Source organism: Ochotona princeps, chromosome 8 (genome assembly GCF_030435755.1).
Source record: "Ochotona princeps isolate mOchPri1 chromosome 8, mOchPri1.hap1, whole genome shotgun sequence".
NCBI classification, from domain to species: domain Eukaryota; kingdom Metazoa; phylum Chordata; class Mammalia; order Lagomorpha; family Ochotonidae; genus Ochotona; species Ochotona princeps.
In genome coordinates, this window is record NC_080839.1 from 58,724,416 (window position 1) to 58,737,077 (window position 12,662).

At 40.8% G+C, this 12,662-nt stretch overlaps 1 protein-coding gene across 6 annotated transcripts in view; it reads right to left on the reverse strand.

Moving 5' to 3' along the window:
- The window catches only part of LTBP1 (latent transforming growth factor beta binding protein 1), a 388,845-nt gene that overhangs the window by 168,915 nt on the left and 207,268 nt on the right, over positions 1-12,662 (reverse strand). For all 6 annotated transcript variants that reach the window (XM_058668099.1, XM_058668100.1, XM_058668098.1 and 3 more), the window contains 2 exons: positions 3,530-3,754; positions 1,489-1,763 (listed from right to left, as the gene is read on the reverse strand). In XM_058668099.1, the coding sequence (XP_058524082.1) occupies positions 1,489-1,763; positions 3,530-3,754 (500 nt within the window). The remainder of the gene's footprint in view (positions 1-1,488; positions 1,764-3,529; positions 3,755-12,662) is intronic.

The window sequence follows — 12,662 nt, forward strand, 5'->3', positions numbered from 1 at the left end:
GCCCCCAGAGATGACATTTCAGGACTTTCAGGGCAAATAACAGGTTGTGTTTGGGTTGACTTTTTTCCGTCTCACTGAAAGCATATGTCACAGGCAGACACCTCTTGTAACTACTCCATGTCTATCAGTATCTCTAAACTAATATTTACATAGTTGCTTGACATCTGCAAAGCAGAGCTCACATGCATTAGCTTATTTAATCTTAGCAAAATCCAAACGCCCCATGTTCTTGTTTCCACTTCGCAGATTAGGAAACTGATTCCCTGGCACCATGTACTGGGCCCAAGGCTCTAATCAGGATCTTAAAATTCCCCAGGGAAGCTCTTTCCATTCAGGTCCACAGAGCAATTTTCCCTCCTACCACTAGAGCAAAGGTGAGAATCCCACTAGTGACTCATTCAGTACCTAACAATGCTTTCCAGGTTTCTAAGACAGCCACAGCGATTCTGCTACTCTGTGTCTCTCTGTCTGTCTCTCTCTGTCTCCTCTCTCTCTCTCTGTCTCCTCTCTCTCTCTGTCTCCTCTCTCTTCTGTCTCCTTTCTCTCACACAAACACACTCGCGGAGTTTTTGATAACGAAACAACAAAAATAAGTGTAACTCATGTACTCTTTACATAGGGTATTTAAACAATAACCAAAGAACAGGAGGAAAATTACAAGACAGAGCCTGCCTGTTATCACGTAAACCCAAAGCACAGAGTGGTTGGGGTAGAAGGACTAATATTTTCATGTTGTCCTTACTATACATATTCAATGGAAAGCTAAGAAAAATGTATTCTTTTTCTCACTTTATAAACATAGGACTACAGTACAAGTAAACTCAAATGCACTCCAAGTAACCACCACTGTCACTCTAGTTATAAAGAGGACATAAATTATATTTGCACATCAGATTCAAGATTAAACTGTACCTTATGACCTGTAAATGACTAACTATTTTTACAAAATAAAATTTCCATATTGCATCTTGTAAATAGCCTATACACAGATCACCCTAACCCCCCCCCCAAAAAAAAAACCTAAAACAGGTTATCAAGAACGTCTGGCAATATTTCTAGACATAAGTTCTCTGCCTAAATCTGCATGTTATGGACTGCTCAGTTTTTTTTTCTTTCTGGAAAGAATCACATAAGGATTTAGTTTGGGTTCTGCAGACCCTGTGCTCTCCCTGGAACTACCTGGAACTGCCCCCACCCCCAAGATGAATTCCCTGCACTTAGGGCAGGAAACCAGCTTCCTTATCTGAATAGTGGAGACAAGAATATGGGGCTCAAGGACTTTGTTAAGACTAAACAAGATAACTAATGGGAGCCATGCTTTGCACACATCAGGAACTATACAAAAATAGCTTACCCTTTCAAAACTTGGATCTCAGTCTTCCAACCAAATGCTCTACAGAAAATCACTTTTTTTCCAGCTTACTTTGAATTTGACAACAACACCATAATAGAAAACATTTCTAAAATGAGCAGGAGAGTATTGCTGACCTGTGACCCAATGGTCTCCTGGAAACACCGGCCAAGCTGTGTCTTAGCCGCCACAGGATAGATGTGAGGCATGACCTGCTGGTGGGAGTATGTCGAGTGCACAGTTTGGGTCTTCTGGGAAGGGGATCCTTGATAAGAGTTTTGGGATGGACTTGGTTGAACTTCTTTCGCCTTCTGGCCTGTGGGGCCATCGACCCTGGAAACCTGGTGTATCTGCACAGAAGCCTCAGGGGGGTGCTTCACGTGGATGTTGACTATGTTCGGAGGAAATTTCACTGAAACATCAGAAGGAAGGCTTGTAAATCAAGAAGAATCTAAAAACAAATCCAGGTTTTTAAAACATGAAAGTAATTTTTATACAGATACATGTTGATATGCATGTATACTATGCCCATGGAAACTATGCTCAAGCGTATCTTTTTGCTGCACAGCCCTCAAAACCCTTGAGAACGAAATGGTACATGCTAAGTGACGATGAAGGGTAGGGGGTGGCCTAACAGTGACAATGCAAGCAGTGGAGCTTATGACCCAGACTGGGGTGTCTGGCCTGGAGATGGATTTCTGATCCTGATTCTAGCTTCCACTAGAAGCAGCAGTGATAGTTAAAGCGGACGGGTCCCTGCCTCCCACGTGGGAGACTTGAACTGTATCCCAGTTTCCTGGCCTCAGCCCGGCTCAAGTCTGGCAGGTATCTGGGGAGTGAGCCAGTGGCTGGGAACTCTCAGCCTTTCTAATAAAACCGAATTTTAAAGGAAAAATAAAAAATTATACCTGAATTTATCTGTATATTTTTTAAAACTTCACAAATAAAGGGAAATTGAAACTTCTTAACACTAACATATTCCTGAGGGGAAAATTACTCTTCAAGAGTCCTGAAATTACAAAATTTATGTTGTTTGTTGTCATGCTTAGATTCCATCAAATGATAATAGGAAAGACTCAGGGATTTAATACTGAATTCTCACAAAAACTCAAGCCAAGAAATTTAAGAATTTACATATTTCCAGTATAAAAACAAACCCAGTTTTAAAAGGCACAATTTTGTTCCAGAAATTTTACATACACACACACACACACACACACACACGCTTCTTACAACACACACAAAATTCCATCCTTTCTAGCATTATAAGAAGATTAATTTTTGAAGCCTTAAACAAAATCTAGGAGCTGGTGCAGCAGCCTTTCAAGTTAACCCTCTCCCTGCAATGCCCGTATACCACATGCCCGTATACCACAATGCCCGTATACCACCAGTTCATGAGCCGGCTGCTCTACTTTTGATCCGGCTCCCTGCTTATGGCTTAGGAAATCAGCAAAGGACAGCCCAAAGCCTTGAGGCACTGCATCCATGTGGGAAACCTGGAAGAAGCTTCTAGATCTCAGCTTTGGTCACCGTGCCCATCTGGGTAGGGATCCAGAAGATGGAATCTATGTTTCTGTTTCTTTCTCTCTCTTTCAAGTAAAATAAATACATTTTTTAAAAAATCTAATATTCAATATTTTGATACAAAGATTCAGATTTTAAATAGTCAAAACCAATAATACTTCTCTGACACCTTTTTAACATTTACAAAGATGCCAGGTTTAAAAGAATGAATTAGTCATACAAAATCTGAGCTCCAAGTGACCTAGTTTACCTTCCTCTATGGATAAACAAATTGAAGTCCAATGTGGTTAAATAATCGGTAAGAACCAAAACTGTAGTCTTCAACTACAAAATTCATCAGCTGTGGGAGCTACCAGCTTCCTATGCTACAAAGAGCAGAAAGAATACTGCCCTGATCAACCATTTCCCAGGTCTGACCAGACCAGTGTGAAACATGTTTACCAGCCCTTGGTGCTAAAAGGCACCAAAGGATGAACTCAATTTTCTTATTTCCTAGCCACTAATCAACGGTGGCCACAAAGCTGAGACCACAGTCTGTCCTTACTGCCCTCGCAGACCACTAATCATACATTCCTGAATGCTTCAATATCAGTCCTGACCACAGGCAGATACCTGGCTTTGTATTTATGGAAATGGAAACACACAGCTTACCTTTGACTCCTTGCTGGCTAGTCATGGTCAGAGGCAAGGTATGCGTGGAATGGATGACGTGTGACCCCAGTGCTTTGCCTGGCTGCTGGGACTGCTGGTAAAGTTTAGGGACACTGGCACCATGGAGGGGGATCTGACACAGTTTTCCCGTGAAATCTGGAGGGCACTGACACTTGTCCCTTGAACTGCATTGGCCACCATTCATACATGGAAGATGGCAGATAACTGAAAAGGTAAAAAGAAAATGTAGAGTTGGTCAGTTTCTCAAAAGCCTAGGGAAAATCAAGCAACAAAGCCCTCACAAAACACAACCCATCATATCACCACTATCTTTGGAGAGTGTACACCACCGAGGAAACAATGCCATACACACTATTGTTTGCTTCCCTTTTGTTTCCCTCTTAAGTCCTTTATTTCTTTCATAGCCATGATTGTTCTTGCCCAACAATGAAAAGAAACATTCATACAAAAAGAACACCTATAAGGTAGCCACTCAGGTTTACTGTCCAAAGCGTCATTTGTAGTATTTCTAACAATCTATATGCACCTTGCTTTCCTATTTGACTATGAATTTATTAACCATCTTCCTAAGTTACAAACTCCTTGGAAGCAAGGGATAATGGCTGGCTTAGCAAGCTTTATAAACTTGGAAGAGTATCTAGAACATAGTGAACACTAAATAAATATTACTCAAATAATAAACAATGAAACAAAAGAAATGGATGAAAATAATACCTGCTAAAAATGTTCTATGTGAGACACTGACCTAAGTGTTCCCCCAGAAAAGGTAGAAAGGTTTGAATGACATTTAACAAGACTATGTGGTCTCTGGGAAGTAATAAGATCCCAATTAAACCTGGAAGCAATGGTTATTAGTTTGGAATCACTTATTTAAAATATAAGACACTAATAGGACATGCTATCTAGGAGAATTTATGGAGGATTTTTTTTAACAGTTTGCGGCCAGTTTATTCATCATCATGACTCAGACTTCAGCTATCAGAATATATTAACTGCATCAAGTGTCAATGCCAGTGCTAGCTTTGGCATGCAAATCACTCCATGGAGGTCAGATGTACATCCTGACCTGTCACTTCTTTCAAAGTCTGCCAGTCACCATCTATCTGTGAATCAGTTCAGGCCTTCCTATCTCAGAGTGATAAAATCACAGACCATCTCTTAAAGGCAGACTCTCGAAAGACAGTATGGTCAACAAGCAGAAAGTAAAGAAATGAAAGATGGTTAACACTGAAAGTGCAATTGAAAAGTGGTTGTACTGGGTATTTGGGAATTTTGGTTCAGCTTCCAACATGTGGTCCAAACTTAAAAAGGAGCATGTAGTAGGCATTTGGCCTAGCATTTAAGACACTGGTTATGACGACGGTGCCTTGGAATACTTGGGCTCAGTGCCTACCTTCAGCTCCCAAAGGCTGCCTGTGTACAGAGCCTGGGCAGCAGCAATGGTCACTCAGATAACTGGATTTCTAGCACCAGTTAGGGAAGACTGCAGAGTTCCTCGTTCAAAGCTTCCCTATCTTTAGCCCTTGTGTGCATCTGGCAAGAGAATCAGCAGACGGGAGTGCACTAGCTTGTTCAGACATGCTCACTCATTCATTCATTTTTCTCTCTATTACTCACTCACTTTCTGTGTATGTGGAAATTTTTTTTTACAATTTATTTTCCATTGGAAAGGTTTATTTACAGAGATAAGCAGACAGAAAGGTCTTCCATCCACTGGTTCACTTCCAAAATGACCACAACGGCCAAACTGAGCCAATCTGAAGCCAAGAGCCAGGAGCTTCTTCTGGGTCTTGCATGTGGCTGCAGGGTCACAACGCTTCAGGCCATCCTAAACTGCTTTCCCAGGCCACAGGCAGGGGGCTAGACAGAAGGTGGAGCAGCCAAGACACAAACCGGCGTCCATATAGGATCCTGGCACGTGCAAGGCAAGGATTTAGCTGCTGGGCTATTGCATCAGGCCCTTGAAAATTTTTAAAAAGGAAAATGTCATAAACTTTGCCATAAAAGGAATGTGCCCAAATGCCCTTGATTTTTTGCCATTCCAAAAATAAAATACTGGACCAGGTAGGATGACCCAGTGGCTAAATCCTTGCCTGCCATGTACTGAGATCCTATATGGATGTATTTATGTCCTGGCTGCTCCACTTCCCATACAGCTTTTTGACTATGGCCTGGGAAAGCAGTAGAGGATAGGTCAAAGCCTTGGGACCCTGCACTTGCATGGGAGACCCAGAGGAAGCTCCTGGTTCGTGGCTTCGCATTGGTTCAGCTCTAGCCATTGTGGCCACTTGCGGAGTGAACCAGTGAATGGGAGATCTTTTTCTCTGTCTCTCCTTCTCTCTGTAAAACTGTATTTTCAATAAAAATCAATAAATCTTGCAGAAAAAAACTTAAATTCTCACCATTCCTAACATTTTAAGTTATAGACTACTAAAAACCATTAGATTATTATTTTTCCATTTACCTATATTTTTATGACTAAGACTAGAATATTCTTGTTTTGACAGATTTTTAAATATCAAAACCCATAATTTTGGGTTGATTATTAAGATGTAAAGTAAAGAATACCCTTAATTGATAGATTAAATTCACATATACAACCATCTTTTTATAAAGAAATGCTAAGTTCTGGTAGATAATTCTAGTATGAACAGTAGTTTGAAATTTACACAAATTTAATTAGTTTTATTTAAATCCACTTTTAAACCCTAAAGATAGCTTCCTACAATCATTAAGGGTGTGCCAGCATAAGTTGGTCCAGCAGGAATCCCTGCACTTCAATAATGGCATGTCTCCCTGGTTAGAAAGAAAAATGTTTCTGCTTGAATTATTTCAATCAATAAAGTGCTGCTATGAATAACCACTTATTAATGAGAAATAAAGTATCTATTCTCACATTCCAACATTTTTTTAAAATCTACACTAAAATGTAAAATTCTTTGCTTGAACTTAATGAATCAATAACTTCTTGTGGCAGGTCATCTTTCCTTACCTGTATCATCTTTTATATGAAAGAAAATGTTAAAACCAACCCACAAACTTTGGTTATTCTACTATGAACAGTTTCTTTTTCTTTCAAATGCTGACACCTCTGTCAAAACATTAGCTAGTATTGGTTCACCAGGGTTGGCCATGTTCTATAAAAACTACCCAGGACTCAAAGAAGGAAAACAGCCATCTTTTAGGCTGACTGAGAAGCCTGTGGTATGCCAGCTGTAACTCTAGCTATGGCACATATATTTCAGAGAATGTCGTCAAGTGTAATACAGAACATTGGCTGAGCAAGCCTGTGACCTCGCCTGCCTGACAGGTTGCTGGCCGTCACTGTAACTCACTATATTGCATCATATGATCACCTGGGAACTAACACACACACAACAAGAGATATGTGAACCTTCAGCCAGTTATTCCAGAAAGTGTAATTTCATAACAACTACTGAAACTATCTCACAGCACTACTATAAAAGGCCAAAGCAAGAACAAGGAGGCACAGAGGAAGAACAAGCTGGAGGTTTTAAACATGTCAAGTGTGGCAACTGCATTCCACCATTCGCTATGGTCTGTAAAACAACCTGTGGTACTCAACAGGCATGACATGATAATATTCATATTCCCTGCCACAAACTGGAACTTAAGTTGAATGAATAAATATTAAAGACTTATATACAAATTTGGGAAAATCACATTCTCAACAATTGTACTACAAAAAGGTGCACACTACCTCTTGTTATCTTAGTGGACTATAAAAGTACTTGTGCTGCTTATTCCCAAAAGGCTCTCTAAGAATGTTCTCAACCTTCCTACAGTGGTCTTCCTGCCACCATGCCTGCGTATGGCATTCCATGCTAGCAGACAGACCATTTCAAGTCATTGTGGCTAAGGCAGAAAAGAAAAACCAAACTTTCATCTAAAGAAAAATCTACATCTGTCATTTCACAGAAGAGACACATACAGCACTTTTATTTGAATAATTACTTATATTTCCCCACTTGTTTCTGATTAGACAAGTAATGCTCCCCTAAAGGCCTTCAACGTTTTTGTTAATATCCATTGCAGTGTGTGTACACCATGGGGGCAGGTTTTTATATTTATAGAAGATAAAATTTTGCACACTTGAAAGCTTGCAAGTAACAAATAGTGTTATATAAACTCTGAAGCAAAGCGTTGCTCATTTCAAAAACCTATGTCACTCGAAACAACATCAAGAAGAAATAACAATATCCTTGCCTTTCAATTAAGTACATATCACAGAAATAATTATAATGGAACTGAAGGCGAAATGATGCTTCTATTCTAGAGTTAGAAGACCCAAGAAGGCCTACATCTACACACGAGCCAAGGAGAGAAGCAAGTGGATCAGTCTTCTCCTTATGGGTAGCAGAAATTCTTCGCTGCTGTGCTGTGAAACTGCCCACCGTCATTTCCTGACCATTGGTCTGCTAATTTACACTGATCCACAGACTCAAAGCAAGTGCGTGATAGGCTGGTCCAAAACAACTTGTCCGAGGAGGTCACGTTCAAGCTAAACCTAAGGAGAGAATCCAGTGATGTGAAAAGTTAGCTGTAGAATACAAAGGAAAAACAAATGAGAACTAAAATCTGGAGGTGAGATAGCTTGGAAAGAGCCAGGCGCTGAAAGGAGGCCCACGTCGTTGGAGTGCAGAATGCAAGGAAAGCGAGAGAGCAGCCGAGGGTCAGAGACAGATACGGGACATATTCCTGTTTCTTCCTCTGAGGATGTAAACAGCCTTCCAATGTACAGTTGGTGTAAGAGAAAAAGGCGTACAATGAATCTAAGAGCAGAGCAGACACAATCGGGAAAAACAAGGAACAGGACAAGGAAACTGTAGCACACTCTGCTGCATACACACGGAGTGTGCATTGTCAATGTAAGTACCTAGGTGTTCATTCATATTTATAAATAACTGGTTAGCCAGATACAAGTTCCATTCCGGGCAAGTTTCAGTTAAAATTCATTTACTGTATAATCTTCTTGCAGGTATGAGTATTTTTATTTTTAAAATGTGAGTAAAGAAATTAATATCCTTCACAGCACATGGTACAAGGGAGAGGAGCACTCCCAAGATATTCAAGGGCAAAGGGAAAATGCCTCAGTCACAGAGTTCAAATGTACACATCACGCCTCCCCTCCACCCCCTCCCCCGCCAGTGAACACATCTTCTCTATTTTTAGGGTATGTATTTATTAGATATCAGATATGAAAAATGTGCGCAACATAGTTCCATAATTCTCTTTTTAAAGTTTTCTACTTCTCAGTATATTTTTATAAGGATTGACTTTATAAATATTGGTAGTAAATAGTGGTTTTAAACTCTAGATGAAGAGATTATTTTTCAAAGGAAAACAAGCAAAGCACACTAGATAGGAAATGCTGAAACACAGACCAAAAAGTTGGGGATGGAAAGGAGTCAGTGCAAAGAGCTCCTTCACAGCGTTGAGTCCCAACCTCAGACCATCATCTTCCCCCACCAGCATGGGTGCGAGACACCACGACTGACTCTGCAGACAGTTCTTTGTCTGGAAGACCAGGATCAGACAGAAGGGCAGACAGACAAGCAGGCGAGATTTTTTAAATTTATATTATTTTCCATAATAGTTTTATAGATACAGGGATTTCTCCCATTCACCTTCCCTTCCTTCCTCACGACTCTCCACTTCCCACCACCACTGTTTTCCCCCATATTATTGTAACAGTACATTCCTTCAACAGCAATCACAGTTCTAACATTCTGCTATTTAAGTGTATCATGGCATCACAGGTATAGGTCATGGTAGAAAATCTAGTATCACATTGTCAAGGTCTATTTAACCATTTCATTGGGAGTCCTGCTTTTACTTGGGAGTATGGATGCAAACTGCAATGTATCTTCACTTCCTGATGTGCTAATCTCCGTTATACAGTTCATCCCTGAGAATATATGTATTTACATTTTTACCTACATATCTACTGACGAACTTGTCACATGGCTGCTGAAAGCCAGGACCGCACCTGGCCAAATCTAGGAATCTGGAACTCGATCCAGACTGCCCAAGACAGTGGTACCTGCTGCCTCCCAGGAAGCTGGCATCAGAAGCTGAGCTAAGACTCAAACGTAGGTACGTCAATATAGGATGCAGGTGTCTCAAAACAGCGTCTTCACTGCTGTGCCAACGCCCTTCTCTTAAGACTACTTTCAACCTCAAGTTTAGTTTACCTGCTCAAATATGGCAACTCTTTGCAAATTAGATCACTTCATTCTATCCCCACCATCAAACGCTAAGTACATGGAGCTAATGCTAAACTAAATGTGGATTTCAACAAATGCAAGATCTCAAACTTAACACAAGCAGCAATTGCAATAATACCATTAATTTTGGAGGCTGACAGGCATTACTCAGTGCTACCACACTACATTCTAGGTCTCACCCAGAACATATGAAGCCCCATCACACACAGAACTCTGAATCTGGGAGGGGACCATGCGCCACCTCCATTTGTCTATGTTCTGTATTCATCATCATCCTCCCCATAGCTATGCAAATCTTAGACATACTGAGTTGGTGGCTTCTTCCGGTAAGAATCTTCTGGGGCAAGTAATTTTATTTTGCAGATGGTACCGTCAGGTGAAAGAAATTACACGGTCTTTTCTATACCTAAAACTTCAGTTCTCAAAACTCTAAGAATCCAATGTGATACAGCAAGGTAAGCCACTGCCTCCAAGGCCAGACCCCATATTTCACAGTGCCATTTCCATCTCCAACTGTTCCACCTGCAATCCAGGACCGTGATCAGGTGCCTGGGAAGGCAGCAGAGGATAGCCCAACTGCTGGAACTCTTCTCATTCATATAGAAGACCTGGACCAAGTTCCTGGCTCCTGGATTGGGCCTGGCCTTGTACCCACGGAGTCATGGACACTGGGAGTGATTCAGGGGATCCAAGATCTCTGTCTATCTCTTCATGTGTGTAACTCTCCCTTTCAAATAAATAAAATCTTAATTTAAAAAAAAATCAACTCTTGTGTCCGGCATGGTGGCCTAGCAACTGAAGTCATCACCCTGCACACACCAGGATCCTATATGAGCACCAGTTTTAATCCCGGGGGCTCCATTTCCCATCCAGCTCCCTGCTTGTGGCCTGGGAAAGCAGTCAAGGACAGCCCAAGGCCTTGGGATCCTGCACCTTCGTGGAAGGTCCAGAAGAAGCTCCGGGCTCCTGGTTTCAAATCGGTCAAGTTCAAGCCATTGTGGTCACTTGGAGAGTGAATCATCGGATGGAATTCCTGTCTGTCCTCCTCTCTGTATATCTGACTTTCCAACAAAAATAAGAAATCTTAAAAAAAAAAAAAAAAGCAACTCCAACCCACTGTTAGTGGGTACAGTGGAATTCAGACTTGTCAGTTTATCTAATACGACTGGCAGTAGTTAAATCCTAAAGAAAACATATCTGGCAATTGTCGACGCTCTAGAAGAAGGCTGGAGCTAATTTATTGAGTGGTGTGATTTTTATTTTTACTGAATACACACTGATTTAAATATCAATTTCTTAATTCCTGGCAAAATGACTAATGAAAAATGACTTAAGGAAGTCATATGAATACATCAAGTTGGGCACATACAAACGTGCCACACCATTGTTCAGTGACTGGGCATTGTTCCCAGCAGCGCTCCTCTCTTCTGTCATCACTGCCTCCACCTGCAGGTAGGCTGTATCCTGGTACCCTTGCCAGTGTGGCTGCAAAGAACTTTCTCAGAAAACCCCAGTACCACTACTGAAGTCCAAGCTATCCACAGCAACATTCAAAATAAGCTCTAAAACCTTTTTAAATTTGCTTTTCCACTCTAATTTACAAGTTCTGCCTGCTCTGTTGTGTCTGGAGACTAATTTCCTACTCCCACCAAGTTCATTAATATCTACTTTATTTATTTATTTATTTACTCCTCAGCCTCAGGAGAGGTCTTGAGATCAACCTAAATTTAGCATTTTTAAATATTTGCAAAGTCAGAACACCAACACATATCTGGCTTAAGGGCAAAGAACTGCAATTAAAAAAAAAGTTTCTGACATCATAGCCAGCCCAAATTCTTGTAGTCTACAAAATCTGGTCCAAATATGGGCTCTAAGAAAGAAACTTCCAGAGAAGGGAGGAAGCTGACTATTAAGGTTAGACAGAATCCTAGAGAGAACTGGGCAGGCTACAAACAATTTCTGTATTATTTGTCAACCTGCTCTATAATTATCTCTTATGTCTCCTACCTTATTTTTTAATATGCAGGAAACATGCTATGCAGTTGTAATCACATACTTCATAGCATAGCAATTTACAGATGAGAGTTCAACAAAAACTGTTGGCATTATTTTAATTCCCTACAGAATCTAGCTGGAATAAACACAGTATAGGTCACGGCACTCCAAACCATTCATGCAAAATTGCATTAAAAGATAAACTTGGGGACAGTGTTGTGGCACAGCAAATAAAGCTGCTGTCTGTGACGTGTGACACTGGGATCCCATACGACACCAGTTTGAGACTTCATTATTCCACTTCCAATCCAGCTCCCTGTTGACGCACCTGTGAAAGCAGCAACCAACATGGGAAAACAGGAAGAAGCTCCTGGCTTCACACTGGCTCAATTCCAGCCACTGCAGTCATTTGGGGAGTGAACCAGCAGATGCAATGTCTGTTTGCCTTGTCTCTCTAACTGTGCCTTTCAAATAAACAGATCCTTTTTGGAAAAGGATCAAACTTATTTTGCTAAAATAAAAATCCTTTTGAAACCCACGCAATTTTTATCATATGCATTTTCCTGAACTTTCCAAAGATGCCTTACACCTGTACCAGGTTTAACATCTATTTTTCTCTGCCATAATGTAATTGTAGCATAATACTACAGAAATGTTTCCCAATTTCTGTCCATTAAGTGCTAGGGTTTCCACAGAGCAAAGAGGAATCTGCTAAGTCATTTAATTCACCCAATTTATTCTGCACATCAATAGTGAGGAACAAAGGTTGTGTGCTCAGGATATCATGGCCAGGTAGTGACAGAAATAGAATGAGAGGCCAGGCTTCATAAGCCCTCTGTCAGTATCCCTTCCCACACCAGATCCCAAAG